The 17180-nt window shown below is 41.3% G+C and overlaps 3 protein-coding genes across 10 annotated transcripts in view; 2 read left to right on the top strand and 1 right to left on the bottom strand.

Moving 5' to 3' along the window:
- The first annotated feature begins 35 nt into the window (after positions 1–35).
- Tre1 (Trapped in endoderm 1) lies at positions 36–8144 on the top strand. 7 transcript variants are annotated; one of them, XM_011137128.3, is made up of 5 exons: positions 36–2684; positions 2850–3014; positions 5674–5870; positions 5956–6202; positions 6545–8144. In XM_011137128.3, exons 3-5 carry the CDS (start codon positions 5750–5752, stop codon positions 7185–7187), a joined length of 1011 nt encoding a protein of 336 aa, XP_011135430.1. In that variant the 5' UTR covers positions 36–2684; positions 2850–3014; positions 5674–5749; the 3' UTR covers positions 7188–8144. The 7 variants fall into 7 exon arrangements, with proteins under 7 accessions (XP_011135430.1, XP_019695928.1, XP_011135433.1 ...); XM_019840369.2 differs by lacking the exon at positions 36–2684 and having other exon boundaries at positions 2728–3014; XM_011137131.3 differs by lacking the exons at positions 36–2684; positions 2850–3014 and adding an exon at positions 3026–3151.
- LOC105180835 (tyrosine-protein kinase Wsck) lies at positions 7549–11956 on the bottom strand. Of its 2 annotated transcripts, XM_011137140.2 has the most exons (5): positions 11928–11956; positions 11426–11518; positions 11199–11353; positions 8866–10619; positions 7549–8739 (listed from the first exon to the last, which is right to left on the bottom strand). In XM_011137140.2, the coding sequence occupies exons 1-5, from the start codon at positions 11939–11941 to the stop codon at positions 8671–8673; spliced, it is 2085 nt and encodes a 694-aa protein (XP_011135442.1). In that variant the 5' UTR covers positions 11942–11956; the 3' UTR covers positions 7549–8670. The 2 variants fall into 2 exon arrangements, with proteins under 2 accessions (XP_011135442.1, XP_011135441.1); XM_011137139.3 differs by lacking the exon at positions 11928–11956 and having other exon boundaries at positions 11426–11921.
- Positions 11957–13210: 1254 nt separating this feature from the next.
- Trap1 (TNF receptor associated protein 1) overlaps positions 13211–17180 on the top strand; it is a 4018-nt gene continuing 48 nt past the window's right edge. The window contains exons 1-13 of the mRNA XM_011137141.3: positions 13211–13385; positions 13586–13684; positions 13763–13845; positions 13918–14145; positions 14276–14442; positions 14511–14620; positions 14825–14898; positions 14989–15338; positions 15428–15575; positions 15655–15782; positions 15865–16052; positions 16131–16429; positions 16540–17180. The exon at positions 16540–17180 is cut by the window's right edge and continues 48 nt beyond it. Coding sequence (XP_011135443.1) covers positions 13271–13385; positions 13586–13684; positions 13763–13845; positions 13918–14145; positions 14276–14442; positions 14511–14620; positions 14825–14898; positions 14989–15338; positions 15428–15575; positions 15655–15782; positions 15865–16052; positions 16131–16429; positions 16540–16641 — 2091 coding nt within the window. The 5' untranslated portion in view covers positions 13211–13270 and the 3' untranslated portion in view covers positions 16642–17180. The remainder of the gene's footprint in view (positions 13386–13585; positions 13685–13762; positions 13846–13917; positions 14146–14275; positions 14443–14510; positions 14621–14824; positions 14899–14988; positions 15339–15427; positions 15576–15654; positions 15783–15864; positions 16053–16130; positions 16430–16539) is intronic.

Raw genomic sequence — 17180 nt, 5'->3', positions numbered from 1 at the left:
TTTTTACTCTTTTTTGCAATTTTATACTTTTACTTTTTTTTTATATCATAACATACACATTTCTTTTCATTTTTATAATAAGAATATGCATTAGCTCTGCCCGCTAAAATTTTATGCCATTTTTTTACGACACCCGGTACTTAAAGGTAGTACACGAGAAACAGCGTAGCAAAGTATTAACGCTAGATGATACAGTAAAGATAGGTCTCACGCGTAATGTGTAAATAACTTTAACATAACTAAATAATACAGGCTTAAGATGTTAATATATAGATATTTCGCAACAGATTCTCTATATCGAAATTTCGAATGTTCGATAATATCGCTGAGATACCATATGCATATGTCTAATTTGTGTACGAACAAAATTTAAAGTGACCTTCTCTCGATCACTGCAATGCTACATGCAGTTTGCGTATTTGTAAATATCTAACATATTATCTGCGTACAAGATCGTTGTATACCTTGTACGCGACCCATCTCGCTATTCTTCCTACGAATCTCTCTCTCTCATTTCTCCTTTCAGAATCGTAATTTCTTTCCTTCCTTTTTTTTTAAATAAGAATGCGGCGAGAATTCTGCGTAAATGAGACTTTTGCCGAGTGCCGAGAAAGGCTGACAATATCGATGCAATTGCAATACGACTTGACTTGACACAAGACAGGAGATTCATCGTTTACGTGAATGATTGCACACAATCGATTTTCATTCATTCATGTCATCGGATGTCGTTGAGAGTTTTGCTTAAATAAACGGAACGATGCTATAATAAAGCCAAAAAGAAATCAATGATATTTGATATTATATTACATATGTGTAATATGTACACAATAATATGTAATATTAAAGAAATAAATGAGAGTTGCTAAGAAGGAAGAGGCAGCAATTAGACAGCCTGCATGACTTTTCAACTTAACATGACATTTTCAATAAATGTATATTTATTGCCATTAAAAATGCGCAATTTGAAGTAATTGCTTATCTATACAGGGACATGCATATCACGTCCCGCGTTTTGCTGCGGTATCACTGGCGGAGCGGAGAGTGCCGGAAATGCCGGATATCCTTATACGTATGCATGATTAAATAAAACATTTTCTCTTGCGCTCTTGCGTGCCTCTCATTAAATATGTAATAGAATATTATTTGTTATATTGTCGAATTCATCGTGTGTACATTTGTCAAGTAACTGTTGCCTTACGATACATATGTATCGGCGCATAATGTAACGACGCTGTATTTTCTTAAACTTTCCCAACGCGTCCTCAGAGGCCCGAAACAGATTTCATCGTTTATTATTATAGAGTCTGGTTACGTCGAAGCCACGTGCGCGCGATTATATTTTCCCTCATCAAATGACGCCGTGACGTCCGACGATGTAATGAAGTCCGATGTAAGAAGCCAAGCTTCGTTCGGGTCTGCAGTCAGCGGTTTTCCTAGTGCTCCTAACGCACCGAGAATGTTTGTCGTATTTGTCTCTCTCATCTCTCCGTTCCGTTCCTTAAAGTCGCCCTCTCCCTTTCGGTCTTTTAGAGTCTCGTACACGCGCGCACGCACGAATATTTCGTGAATAGCGCACTGTTGAATTCAAATAGCACATGCCGCGCTCAGCAAGCCGCGCACAATGGGTTCATTCAGTACGCGAATCAGTGGTTCTCCATGGAGGTGAGAAAAATAGAACGCGAACAAGAGCTTGACAATTTATACGATTATAACGAACACCGATTCTGATATATCTGTGCGGGAAGTGCGCGGGAAGAAATATCTGATAAAGAAGAACTGTTATTTTTAACGAAATATTCCGACCGCCTCGGCACTCGGAGAACCAGAGTCAGAGAACGCGATATTATCACGGTGACTCTTGTGAGATACGCGAGCACATACGAACGGAATAAATAATACAGTTATCCGAGATAACCGCTTTACATCTTGCGGTTAGTTGAAGTTCTAAATGTTGGTTCTAAAGTTAGGTCTAAATTAGTTGATTGAAGTCGTCGCGTAATAGCCTACTCTTACTCGTACTCTTAAAACGTATCTCGTAATCTCTGAATTCAAGTTTTTAACGGTGCGTAACTCCAATCGAAAGTGGAGGCACGGCATGTCATCTCAAGATGAGACAACCGACGTCGGCGACGGCCGACTTATTATGTACACAATGATTACGCGGACCTTTTAACTTTGGAAAGTATTATATTTACTTTACGATAGTTGGCGTGCCTGTCGTGCCTGTCGTGAGGAAACATCTTTATTCTCAACTTCGCGAGCATCCTCAACCCGTCGAACGATTCGACGAGCGTTGGTTAGAAGCTGGAGTTTATTGTGTAAAAATTTCCTCGACTCTTTTCCCGGGATTCCGGGACTAGACGAGAAATTGTCTAGTAGCTGGAAACAAGGAAACAATACAGCTAATTTGAATCGCGTACATTTTCTTCCACGTCATTTTTGTGACTAATGTGGCTAACCACGTAACTTATCTATCACACACGTGCAATCTTGAGAACTTGTATATTATCTCAGCGGTTATCGCTCGTCACACAGAATTTGCAAAGAATAAAATGAAATCCGCTCGACTTGAAAGAAAAATATTCCTTTAAAAAAAATAACATGTAACGGTTGTGTACACACACACACACACACACGCATTTCGATCAGATCGGCACAAGTCAAGTTGAATTTTCACACATGTGAGTAATCTTTTCAAATGTCTTAGAAAATGCGTAGAGAAAAATCTGCTCGCTATTATTTTACTGGGCTCGTGCGGCGGCGTTCGGAGTATCGCGTCTCCTCGCGCGACATTTACCCCTGTTGCTGTGCAGAGGCACAGAGTCCAACAGTTACCTTTGATTCAGAGTAACCTGAGCACAGCCGGCACGGAGCACGGCACCGTCGTCGTTTGCGGAGGGGATGAAAAAAGGCGGTAGGGTGAGAGTTGTATTTGTCAAGGACCACTCCTTCCGATTGTTCGGAAGACCCTTTGTAATCGTTGACAGCTGCTGCTAGCCTGCCCAGCGGAGGTAAGTCACATTCGCGGTTGCCGATCGTACAGAATTCCGAGTCGGAAAGAGAGCTCGTTATAATCGTTCTCCGAGCGCTCCAGTTCGACATTTATCCTCGTGTAATAACGATTATTCGTCCGTCATTAGTCGTGAAGGTAATTTGAAAATAAACATTCGTCCAAGTAAAGGTCTCGACATCTCGGCATCTTCTTGCGTGTAAACAATAATATACGTATCTGCTGCTCATGTACTCGTAATGGAGTGTATGCGCTCCAGAAGGAGGAGCAGAACGCGCGCGACCACACCGACTTTAACTGAATTGATAAAAACGAGATTGAGTGCGTGCGTATCTCAACGTGACAACGTGTTCTCAATAGCCATGTGCTATCGGACGATCGGGAGAGGTGAGGTGTACGGTGATGATCGTTGCACGACGACAACTTCACGAAGCTACATGAAGCTTCGAGAGACACGCAGCAGTCTGCTATTTCTAAAAGAACAACTGCTCTGCGTTGCAGACGCACAAATAAAGCAGCAAAGAAAAGATTATACAAAATATAAATACTTAACAAAGGGTAAGATATTTCTCGAGCCCAATTATTCTTGGCACAAGTTAGCCAAGAATGGCGCACTTGATCGATTACGCACAGTAAGCAAGCACGGTAAGTAAAATTGAAACAAAATTAAATGTGACAGATATAATTAGGATAGTTTAGTACGGTTGCACGGTTGCATGGACGATGGTCATATAGAGAAAGTATATGCAAAGTCGCTGGAACTTGATGGACTTATTCCGTCCGCAGCAACTATTTTTGAGCAAGCAACTGAGCGCACTGAGGTTCACATTCAAGATACAGCGCGTTATTAAAGCAGCTCGTTGGGCACATCAGTGTGAAAGAAATTCACTGAAAAACACGATAATTTTTCCATGCCACATGGCCGTATTGGCGTGGATGGAATCAACGGGCAACGGCTAAGCGCGAAGAACGGCGGCAAGCGGAACAAGTATAAGAAGACGAGGAACAGTAGGAAGAAGTAGGGGAACGAAATCGAGTGAGCTAGATAAGGAGACATGGATGGTACACTCGTACCAAAGGGCGTACACGCGCGTCAGTGGAGTTCGTCAGTTCGCGGACGAGCGTCTGCTGGGACAATAGGAGCCGTACACGAACCGCCCGTGGCCGATTGTGGCAGAGAGAGAGAGAGAGAGCACTTGCGATCTTCATTAATAAGCGGATCGGAAGGATCAAGTGGAAGGAGAGACGCGAACCGCGATCAACACATCAGCAAGATCAGCGGCTTCATTATCATCCATTGATGTTTCATTGAGGAAATCATGGGAGAAACGGCGATAAGTTGGCAGTAATAACGGTCGCCGCTCACAAACTGTGAGACAAACTGTGTAATATTATAGATAACTCATTGCGTGTAAAGAAAGAAGGAAACAAAGAAAGTAACGTTTATTAATGCGATAGAAGATCGTGATAGAGGAGAAGAGGAGAAAAAATATATGAATATTTTCGCGCGCGTAACGCTTTGTCGTCGCATGTTCAATTACCAGAAAGAAAAGAAGAAAAAGAAAAAACGGAATTGAAATCCGAAGAGAAAGCTATATAAATTGGCGTGACGTGTGTGTTGGACGAGTCGAGGATCGGTTTCGAGGAAGAGGGAAGTTAATTTGCAAAGTTAATTGGCGTAAATTACTCGCAGGATAACTCAATTGAATGTGACAAAATACAAAACACATTCTGATATCCAAACGAAAAGTTACTTTCGCGGTAATAACAAGTAACAGTAATATCAACAGTAACGTACGACACGACTCGAGAGATAATTCTGCTGAGCTCTCTTTCATCCCAAGAGAGGTCGAAGTTCGCGCTCGGTCGGCTGACAGAGATCAATATTCCGGGAAGGTCGAAAAAATTTATCGACACGACTAACTCGGCGTGCTTCAAATGGGGATGCGAGCGACGAGACGAGACACGCGAATGAATTGATGCGTCTTGTCCGATAAGGAAACACTGAATTATATATCTTGAGGGGTACGTTGTTGCTTCTCTCCTTCTGGATAGCTCCGAACGCGTTTCTCGCGAGCGTCATCGCGAGAAAATTGAGAGAGTCAGCGGGACAAATAGAGGCTAATGAATTAAGGAGAAGTAACGAGAGGGGGAGGGGGGGAGAGAGAGAGAAAGAGAGAGAGAGAGAGAGAGAGATTGTATGCGCGAACGTATGAGAAGAAGAGAACCGCAGCGATGTGATCCAATTCGCACGATGTAAATTTCGTTGGACCACTCAGCGCGATTGTTCCGCAAAAATGGAGAATTGAATCGGAGGAAACAAGGAGGAACAGAAAGAGAAATTATTCTCACCAAATAATATCGCCGAAATAGGCGAAATTTTATAATTACTGGCTTTCCATCACGATCATTTCACCATTCTTCGCTTCCGCATTACGCGAATTCGGACTAAAAATACGAAATTAAAACCCTGAGCAGCAGAGCACTCGTTAATTCTTAATTTTGTTCAGAGCAAGAGTTTTCCTCATCGAGGCAGAACCGACATCTATACATCATTCGTTCGTTAATTCGTCATTCGTTGGTTGAAATGAAATCAATCAATCGATCGTAATATATCCGTACACGCTGTGATTCTAATCTTCTTCTTTCATTTCTAACAGCATATTCGAGCTATATCAGCGAGGCGCTGATTTCGCGCGTAGGATGAGGATTCGCTTGTTTTGCACTCGCTAAAAGATGGGGAACGACACTATCCTCGAGGTCGCTTCGGATGACGGATACTTTAAGCCGTATGCACGACCTGTAACGATCGCCACTGCCGTTTGCGCTGTCATATTCAGCATAGTTGGAGTGCTAGGTAACGACTTTTTATTCTCTGTTTCTCTCACCGTTGCGAGATCTTAAACTTTTAGCATGTTTTGAAACATGTATCTAAATTCCAGGCAATTTAATAACGGTAATAGCATTATTAAGATACACGAGATTAAGGCGACACGCCACCACGGCATTCGTCATAAATCTTAGCATCTCCGACTTGATATTTTCGGCGATCAATTTGCCTTTAACCGCCAGCAGATACTTGAACGAGGCATGGGTTCTAGGCAAGACCCTGTGTCAAATATTTCCTTTATTTTTTTATGGGAATGTCGCCGTATCCCTACTCAGCATGGTGGCCATTACTATCAATAGGTAAATTTCCTTAAAAATCAATTTTCTTTTCATGAGGAGTGGAATGGGGGGGGAAGAGGAGTGTGCGTATATTTCGTGTTATGTTTAAAAATATAATTTATTTCTCTCTCTCTCTCTCTCTCTCTCTCTCTCTCTCACTTCTACCTGTGGGAAAAAAGAGTATAGATGATTTTACATGATACATTTCTAAGAGAACACAAGGTAAAAAGATTCTTTCAACACGAATTTGAATATTGTTTCTAAGTATGCTTGAAACAATATATTCAGTTTTCAATTATATTCGCCTTGTGCACGCATGTGATCATCATTCGCTCATGATTGGAAATCCCGATCACTTTTCAGATATATATTGATCTCACGTTCGGACATCTACGCTCGTTTATATACCAACCGCGGTATAATGTGGATGTTAATAGCGATATGGATGCTAAGCTTCTCGCTCTTGCTGCCACCATTGTTGGGTATCTGGGGTACTCTAGGACTGGACTCGGCCAGCTTTTCCTGCACCATCCTGAAGAAAAACGGTTCTAGCCCGAAAAAGTTCTTATTCGTTCTGGGCTTCTTGTTACCGTGCGTGGTGATAAGTGTTTCGTACCTCTGTATATATTGGCGCGTGCGAAGAAGTCGGAAGAATCTCGAGGCACACGCGCCGAAGGAGCGACGGGGTGGCTTCCAACGTAGGGAGGACTCTAGAGTAACCAAACTAATGCTCACCATCTTTCTGTGTTTTCTGATTTGCTTCATGCCGCTGATGCTGATGAACGTGATCGACGACAAAATGCGAATTCCGGTGCTTCATATCGTGGCGTCTGTGCTCGCTTGGGCGTCCGCGGTGATAAATCCATTTATTTATGCTGGTACTAACAAACTGTACAGAGAAGCATACAAACAGGTACTGTGCCCTGCATCGAGCAGAACTCTTACGGTCGGCCCCAAGCCGACACACTCCCATTCCAGTAAAGTTTCGTCACCGCATACAACGTAAGCGTTTAACGTTTGTTTCTGTACAATAGCGTTCTTGTCGGAGATGAAAGCGAACGAGAAAATTCACGGTCAATTCACAGTGATATCGTCCTTTCTTATTCTTTATACAGTAAGCATATTGTAAGATTATAATAAGAAATGACAAGAGCGTAGAGCTTCTTATTTCGCGAAATTCACATTAAACTAGTAAATGGAGGATTATGAAGGTGTAGATTACTCGCTAAAGATGCGAGACTGTGTGTGTATATGTATGTACACCTTTCTTTGATTCAAATAAACAAATGATCGCGAGGAATAATGAAGAATTCAACGAACTTTGAGAGATAACTATTCGTCAGGTATGGAAAATATGAAAGATAGAATAAAGTGCATATAAAAATGTATTTCTTGTATCAATACACAGATATCGCAATGTTACAATATAATGATACAATATATCTCTGCGTAATATACAAAATATACGTACATCTTTCCCGCGAAAAAAAAATTGTCAAAAAAAAAGAATATTATCGGATAAAGTAGATGGATAAAAAAGAAATCAGCATTTTAATTGAAATAAGTTAAAGCATGATTCGTGCGACACAAATCGCGTGAATAAGAGATTCATTGGATCGCGTTAAGTACTTGAAAGACAATCACATTCTCTTCAACTTTTGATATCTCTCACGATATTTTCTCTGTTCATCTTGTTCACGCCAAGAAGATATATACACATAATTACACACGGATATCAATAATGTAATATATTTGTACTTGAAATGCGTGTGAGAGTATCGCTCAGTAGTCAGTAGTATAATATTCGTATCGAGTGTGAGTGATAACGTCTTGAAAATTCTGAAAGCTACTATCAAAATCATAACTCTCTCTCTCTCTCTCTCTCTCTCGGAAACAATATTTTGCAAATAAATTTGCAATTTAAATTTAGGAATTTTTTCTAAGCTTTCTATAAAAAAAAAAAGACGGATACACATATATACACATAAGATTGTTACGAGAGATTCATCTCTTCTCCTTAAAATTATAATCGGCTGAAGCTGAAATGTGTTTTTCTTTTTTTTTTAAAGAGAAAACGAGATGTGAAAATACGAAGAACAAAAGCAGTCCACTTTCTGACGCGTGACACGTTGTGTATCAATCGTAATATGACTTTTCCTTAATCTTCCTATCGTTGCCTATCGTTAAATGTCAATTAAAATTTTATTGCTGCAAAACATGGACGGAAGTAGCATCGACGCTTTTGTAGCGTAATCTTGTATCGCTTAGATCCTAATGAAATTTAAGTTTAAGATTATCGGCTAAAATGCAGATATGCCATTAAAATTATGTATACATTGGTAACGATAAATGCATATTATATCCGTAAAATGTATGAACTTTTTTTACGGACACTGTGAACGATATTTACAAATTTTGGAAAAATCGTGTGATTGATGAAACGCATGTGTATTTAAAATACACGTAAAGATACATTGATAAACAACAAGTTAATTCAGCTCCAATTCCGGCACGTATGGTTCCGTGATTGCGGTGATGGGACAAATACTCAGAGTATCCTGAAAGTGCAGAAAGATTTGTGAAATATGAATTGTATACGGCAAAAGTTAGTTCGAAGGGGCAACGTGTAAAGTGTCTTACAAGTAATGTCGCAAACGCTCGAAGCAAGTCCAAAGCTTTCTTACCAATCGCGTGAGTTCATCGAATGTTGGTCGCTCGTCAGGATCGTTTCGCCAGCAGGACGACATAACTTCGTAGATTGGATCCGGGATGTCCGACAATTGCGACAACCGAATTCCTCGCGTAAGCGCGTCCTCCACTTCGCTGTCGAGCGCAAAATTGGAGTACGGTGTACCACCCATACTGAACATCTCCCAGAGAAGTATTCCGAACGCCCAGACCACGCCCGGCTGGTGTTTCTTCTGACTGTCGAAGCACTCGATCGCCGTCCATCTGGCATACTTGATGTCTTCCATGCCGTACTTGGAGATACCGTGACCCATGAGCTTGGGTGTCCAATCGCTGGTCAGACCGATGCTTCGCGCGCAGAGATGAGTGTGCACGACTTTGTGACTCGCGAGATATCGCAAGGCGGCTGCAATCGAGGCCGAGATGGGCAATATTTGATCCACCGGGAAGAAACTCCCAGATCGCGCGCCCAACAAACAGTTCTTGAGGGTCTGCGGCGGTAATTCATGCACGACATATAGCGTGTCGGGAGTTTCGCAGGTTCCAATGAGAGCAGCGATATATTTCATAGTGCCCGTTCGAATGCACATATCGAGTTCCCGCAACATGTGCCTCTTTTCAGATCCCCTCAACGCGCCGTCGGCTATGACGTGGACCGTCACCGAGCGAGAAGAATCGTCGTCGTCTTTGAAGACAGTTCCCGTGTGAACGGCGCCGAAACGTCCTCTACGTATGATGAAGTTATCGACGGTCAGAGCGTTTCGCGGTATGCTCCAGACTTTCTTTCTGAGCTCCTGATAGTGATTCACTCTCTCGGGTATCTCGTCCGGGATGTAACCCATGTTATCCACCTCGTAGACAGGACCTTGTAACGTGAGTTCCTGTTGCTCCGGCAACTTTCGCATGTGGAATCTCTCGTGTCGGCGGCGTAGCACAAAATACAGCAATATCGAGGCAAAGAGCAGTATGCTAAGGAGCGTGATCGCTATGCAAAGCACGAGAGCCGTCGAATCCATTCGACTCGTGGTCGCGGCGTCGCGATCGTTGGACGCGTCGTTGGACGTTAGTTCGGAATAAGAACGCTGTATCTCTGTTTGCACTCGCGAGATGACTACCAATCCGACTCGCGTGGAGAGGAGGTGATTCTTCAACGGAGCGTTGTAGTAGTCTCCGATGTGTTTGCCGTCACCTACGGTGAATCTCTGGTATCTATGGAAATCTGACGGATCGAACTGCGCAGTGACGTAATAATTTGAACCCTGCTGCAAGGCATTGTTGTAGCTGGGATACTCGATATCTGCGCCGACCGGAGGTATAACGCCAGCCAGAACAACCACCACTTGATATGCGCTGATCGGTCCGTATTCGCTGTGACCCTGAATGAGCAGGACAGTTATAGTACTATCGTCGTGTCGCACTATTTCAGGCACAGCTGGTTTGTCAGGTGGCCCTATCGCGGTCCACACCACAGTGTACGCTGCGTCGCTGAGTCCGTGCGTATTGTTGGCGATAACCGATATGTTGTACTTGGTGCCAGGTTGAAGACCTCTCAGAGTCGTGCCATTGGATGTTCCTCCTTGAACCTGACTCTCGACAGGTGGCAAGACATTAGTCGCGTGTGTTTGTACGGCAACAGCACGAAGAGTATAAGAGTCAACTTTGCCATTAGGTATATCAGGCGGTTCCCACGTTACAAAAAGTGCGTCTATACCTTCACGAGTCACGCCTATCCTCCTCGGTGGACTTGGTCCTAGAAAATACGCATGTGTACACATGTGTACGTACATATGTGTACATATGTGTGGGAGTGTGTATCCTCCCTCTCTCTCTCTTTCTGCTTTTCATATACATATATTGTATATACGCTTGCATGTACAAACAATAATACAAGAATATAATAATACAAGAGTAGCGTAGGTAACAAGGATCAAGACGAGTCAGTTTTCATCAGAGAAAGAAATAGTGTAATCATAGTGCGTAGCACAGTTTCAACACATATCACACACACACTCACACACATATATATATTAGCTCGGTAAGAATGTTAAAGAGTAAGGGCCAGAGCACAGACTTTTGCATAACATATAATATATAACATATATAAGAGAATCAACCAATCAGAATTCTTCATTTCTGTCCTGAGGAAGGAAATGAAGAAAACTAATTGGTTTATTCTCTTATGTGTTATGTATTATGCGTTATGCAGAAGTCTGTGCTCTGACCCTAACAATCGGTAACCTTTTTATCAGTTAATTATTTGAATCATTTTTATTCGTCGTTGAAAAAGTTGCGTTTATTTGTGATGTAAAGATTCATGAGGAAAAAGTACCTTGCTGACCGGTAGAATAGACACTCATAGCTTCGAAACTGCCGCAGTAATTATCAGGGTCATTAACGCAAGGAGTATCGCAACTGTTTGAAAGTCCATTTTTGCCGAATCTACTGATGCAGTAGCATTGTTGCCCATTCATCAATCCTGCGAATCTATCGAACGAAAGTATCGAAATAAATCGAAAGTGTCCCATGTTTGTGTACTATTGGATACTGATTACTTACATATAATACAAAGAGCGACATTTCTGGACACACATAGCAGGTGCAGTCGGATATGCCAAGACCGGGGAGGGTAATTCAGGATCCGACGTAGAGCTGCGGAAACAACCTTCATACTTTAGACCACATGCGAAATAAACACCGTAGGAGGATAAGAAGAGGAAGAGAGACGCGATCATTGTGACGATAGATACGGAGTTGCATCGGCTAGTGATTTCGTACCGCAACAGAATGAAGCATTCGTTCGGAATTCGAAATGTATGAGTCAACAAGTACTACGCGACGATGACACAATGGGGAAAAGGCGTGGACAGATGAGAATTAGGTTATGCGTTCGATAACATGGTACTTGTCCATATCGACAAGTCGTAGAACGGCTTTATTAATTTTATGGAATCTTTGTAAAAGCCCATCTTTGATATTACGGACAGTAGCGAGACCAAAGTGCTTGCGTCGAACGAAGAATCAATCAGTGAGTACAACAATGTTTCGACTTGACACATACGTATGTATAATCATTTGGTGTGGTCTGTTCTTTGTAGCTGCACTGCTGAACTAGTGCAATAAGCTAGAGTGAGAAAACCTATATTTGTCTCACTTTAACTTATTGCACCAGTTCAACAGTGCAGCTACAAAGAACAGACCAGTGATTCGCACGTTACACTCGTTGCACTCAAGTGTTAAGCTTGTTTTTGTGCTGGATTGCTTGCTGGATGAAAATACTGCGTTCTGATTGGTATATTTCCAACCATCTTCGGAAACGTACCAATCAGAACGCAGTATTTTCATCCAGCAAGCAATCCAGCACGAAAACAAGCACCGTGTGCCGCTGGCTTTATACTTCGTCTACAATAGAAGTCAAAGGCCGCGTTCAGTAGAACAAAGTGATCAGAGAGCGCTTAGTGATTATTGTCTGTGATTGGAGATTCTTTTAGATTCTTCATAGACCCAGAAGTATTTACCAATTAGAAGCGAGATTCAGTGGAAAATCTAGTAATGTTGTCCAACTGTTGAATCTGCTGAATGCAGCCATAGAGTCGTAAGTCGTACAAATTGACCAATCGCGGTCGATCATTTTTCTCTTACCGGACTATGATTGGTCAGTTTCTACGACTTACGACTCTACGACTTCTATTGTAGACGAGGGGTTACAGGTTAATTTAGGGTGCGTTCACTCAACAGTTCCGCAACTGCTGAATAATTCATCAATGTTATTGGTCTGAATGTAAGGATCTAACAGTAAGGAGTCTAACAAAAGGAGGATCTAACAATAGTCGCTAATCGCTCACTGAGCAGTTTTCTCCGCTGAACGTACCCATAGTCTGTGTCCCAAAATTCACTGCGAGTACTGAAAATACATAGTTTGTGTCACGTATATTATAGATTTTCAGTGCTGGCAGTGAATATTGGAACGCAGCCATTGGATGTTTCGTAGAACTAGATCGTCGGACGTTTTGGTTGGCTGAATTTCTAGCGTGTCTAATTTTTTCTCTAGGCATCTTAGAACTTTTCTGTCTGACAGCCAATTGAAATGCACGATACCCTTGTCGTATGATGTACGGTCGTGGACATAAAGGTTGTCACTTTTTTTTAATGACTTTCAGGACGCATCCCGACTCGAGAAAAATGAGTGCTGCTGCTCCGCCTGCCCCGCGCTGCACCACGTATATCTCATTTCTCTCATTTCGTTGTGAGTTACTGCGCAGGCGTGCTCTGCAGGCGGAGCAGCAGCTCTCATCTTTCTTGAGATGGATGCGTCCCGAAAGTCATTAAAAAAAAGTGACAACCTTTATGTCCGCGACCGTACATTGAAGAAGAAAGAAAGATTCTTACGTCGCACATGAAAAAATGTCTGCTACCTGTAGATTTAAACATGCCATTATGTTAGGAAAACATCTATCATATTCGTGGAATAATATTTTTCAGAAAAAATTATTCCAAACGCAATATTTACGATTACCAGGTTGGTATATTGTTTATTTTGCTTCATGTGTCTGTCATATTCCCTTCCTCTCTCTTTCTCTTGATAATCATATCTTGAAATTATGTATATTTAATTTTATATATATCTCTTTCTATAATAATTTTATATATTTAAACAATTGCTAGCTCTACTTTCTCGATACATATCAAAGTATACATTTCAATTTTCTTTTCATTTAGTAATTGCTACTTATAATCATGTGAGGTATTGGTCCTCGCAACCAAAAGTTCAAACTACAGAACATCACAATATTATAAAAGATATAGAAAAAGCGACAGGTAAGTTGTTTAATGCAATCGCATCCACATATTTCACTCTCCTATTAAATATAACTCTATAAATATTTTTAATCACAGGAACAACTGCTAAACATGAGTTTCAATCAGAGACACAAATGTTACTGCAAATTGTGGCTAAATCTTTATATTCAGACAAGGAGGTGTGATATCATTTTTTCCCATAATATACTGTGTATATATGGATATACTTTATTGATTTGGTTATTATTTAGGTATTTATGAGAGAGCTCATCTCAAATGCTAGTGATGCTTTGGAAAAGTTACGATATCTGCGATTAAGTGACAATGAAGCTGTGCAAACTGCTGGTGACAGAAGCTTAGAGATACATATAGGTACTGACAAACAGAACCGTACTCTTACCATTCAAGACACCGGTGTGGGAATGACTAGGGAAGAATTGGTATCCAACTTGGGAACTATAGCTCGATCTGGCTCTAAGGCAAATATCAATGTGCTTGTATATTAAAAGAAAAAAGAATTTTTTGTAATTCTCAAAATTTTTATATTTTACAAAATATCAAATCTAAATTTATCAAAGAATTGAATTAAAACAGTCAGCTATTCTGCAGGCATTTCTAGAAAAATTGAAGCAAGATCAAAATTCAGACGACACCTCCAAAATTATTGGTCAGTTTGGTGTAGGATTTTACAGTGCTTTCATGGTTGCTGACAAAGTCGAAGTATTCACTAAGTCATTTGCGAAAGATGCCGAAGGTCTTTGTTGGATTTCCGATGGGTAAGTAATGAGAGAATATGTTGTTTGATGTTGTATCACGAGCACACAATATATCCACCCATTTGTAGAGCAGGCACATTTGACATTTCGAATGCTACTGGTGTGCAACCAGGCACGAAAATTATTATACATCTGAAACCAGACTGCCGTGAATTCAGCGATGAAGATACAATCAATCGTAAGTATATTAACAGATAGATATATGGAATCTCGATTATTACCGCAGTCTATTGAAAACGCACAGCAGAGAATTTTTTCATCTCCATCGCTTCTATAAACTTTTCCTGCGCCCAAACTCAACAAATCCAAACATCTTATATGCGCATCGACGTTTACATCTTTGCTTCGCAATCTGTAAAGCTTGATTCTCGTTCTCTCACAGGTGTCATCAACAAATACAGCAATTTCGTCGGTAGTCCCATTTTCGTTAATGGGAAGAGAGCCAACACGATTCAGGTATCACTCTAAAAGAAAAAAAAAAAGAACATTACAGTTACCTCAACTGCCATGTTCCTATTCTCTGACACAAAATATCCTCTCTTGTAGCCACTGTGGATGTCCGATCCGAAAGATATCACGCCGTTGCAGCATGCCGAATTTTATCGATTTGTAGGAAATTGCATCGATACACCACGCTTTATACTGCATTACTCAACGGATGTACCATTGAGCATCAAGGCTCTGTTATACTTTCCGGAGGAAAAGCCGGGACTGTTCGATTTAGCGAGAGACATCAACGCCAGTGGGGTGTCGCTCTACAGCCGAAAGATCCTGATTAAGAGTAAAACGGAGAATATATTACCGAAATGGTTGCGCTTCGTGAAAGGAGTAGTCGATTCGGAAGACATACCGTTGAATTTGAGTCGTGAACTACTGCAAAATAGTGCATTGATTGGGTAAGAACCGATACTCAATGACGTTCTTGTCACTTGTTATTAGAATGACGAGTCAAGGTAAGATAAATATATACGCGTGACTCTTGTAGAAAACTACGAGACGTATTGACAGCGCGGATACTGAAATTTCTGCACGAGCGATCCACGAAGCAGCCCGAAGAGTACAATGAGTTTTACAAGACTTATGGCTTGTTCCTGAAAGAGGGCATTGTCACGAGTAACAGTCAGTCCGAAAAGGTAACGATTCGTTGCATTCTACATGGATATCTGTGATCCGTCATCATCAATCGCGAGTCAATCTCGTGTTTCGTTGCAGGAAGATATAGGTAAACTTTTGCGCTTTGAGTCTTCCGCCGCCGCACCGGGTGAGCTCATCAGTCTGCCGCAATATTGCAGTCGTTTGGCGCAAAACCAGAAGGATATATATTACTTGTCAGCTCCTAGGTAAAAGAAAAAAAAATAAGAGGTACAAATGAATGTTTGCGTGACTGAGGCTGACCGGTAAACTCGCGTCTTCGTCTTACAGTCGAGCTTTGGCCGAACAATCGCCCTATTATGAGTCTCTGAAAAAACGAAATGTCGAGGTTCTCTTTTGTTACGAGCCGTACGATGAATTGGTGTTGATGCACTTGAGACAGTACAAATCAAACTTCCTGACATCCGTGGAGAAAGAAATGCGCGATGATGCAGAGGCGAACAAGCCAGAAAATTTAGGTCTTACATAAACGAATGTCGCGTGTAATTATTCGGGTACTTGATGATGTCTCTATTCGCATCTTATCCTCCCAACAGGTCTTGTGAATAAAGATGAGTTGGATGCTCTCGTAAACCATATGAAAAAAGTCCTCGACAAGAGAGCGTACGACGTTCGGATGACGAACCGCTTGGAGTCACACCCATGCGTTATAACTGTACAAGACATGGCGAGCGCGAGGCATTTCATTCGCACGCAGAGCCATCAAATGGAAGAGGAGATGCGTTATTCGATTCTTCAGCCGCGCTTTGAAATAAATCCCAATCATCCGCTCATCAAAAAGTTGTGCAAACTAACGACTACTGATGCCGAATTAGCTGATCGCTTGATACAACAGGTACATCGCGTGTTTGCGACATCGGAGCGCGTTTTCAAGCCGTACGTTCCCGAATGGCGCTTGTTGTACAATAATGTTACATCAGTAACACGAATTATTTATTATCGCAGTTATTCAACGGTGCCATGGTTGGAGCTGGTCTGATTGAGGATCCGCGCATGCTATTGATACCAATGAACGAGCTACTTACATTGGCTTTGCAAAAATATTAATATTTTTTAATACAATATTGATACGATGAGGAAGGGATAGAATCGTACCGATGCTTGAGAACGTCGGCACTATTATATTACGGCGGATATTCCGTGGAGGAGAGAGAAGAACGAGTTTTTCCTTCATATATTTTCCTGGCGATATCTCTTCTTCCCGCCATTGTTTTATATATTACAAAAACATTAGATATTCCAAGATTTCGCACTAAATAAAAATACCGACGAATCCACATTCGTCACGTATAACGATAAGATCGCTATATGTTAATAAGGAAGTATAACTTACTTGGTATAACTTATTGTAGGCAAGATTGGTTTCTTTATTACAATAAGTTGATCTTGTACAAATTAATTATAGCCTTACGATAATAACAAGTCGAGTTCCTCGCTTCTTTTTCTGAAAAATTCCATGATATCGATATGTATTCTATCAGCAGGGCTAGATGTTATGGCGAATTTAGAAATTGTACCCACGTTTCCCGTGTTGTATTTCTTTCCACGATTTCTTTTTCTTCTTTTTTTTTCAAATTATACAGTTA

Source organism: Harpegnathos saltator, unplaced genomic scaffold (assembly GCF_003227715.2).
Source record: "Harpegnathos saltator strain DR-91 unplaced genomic scaffold, Hsal_v8.6 scaffold93, whole genome shotgun sequence".
NCBI lineage: Eukaryota > Metazoa > Arthropoda > Insecta > Hymenoptera > Formicidae > Harpegnathos > Harpegnathos saltator.
Note: the sequence above shows the minus strand (reverse complement) of the source record. Positions and strands in the feature narration are given on the sequence as shown.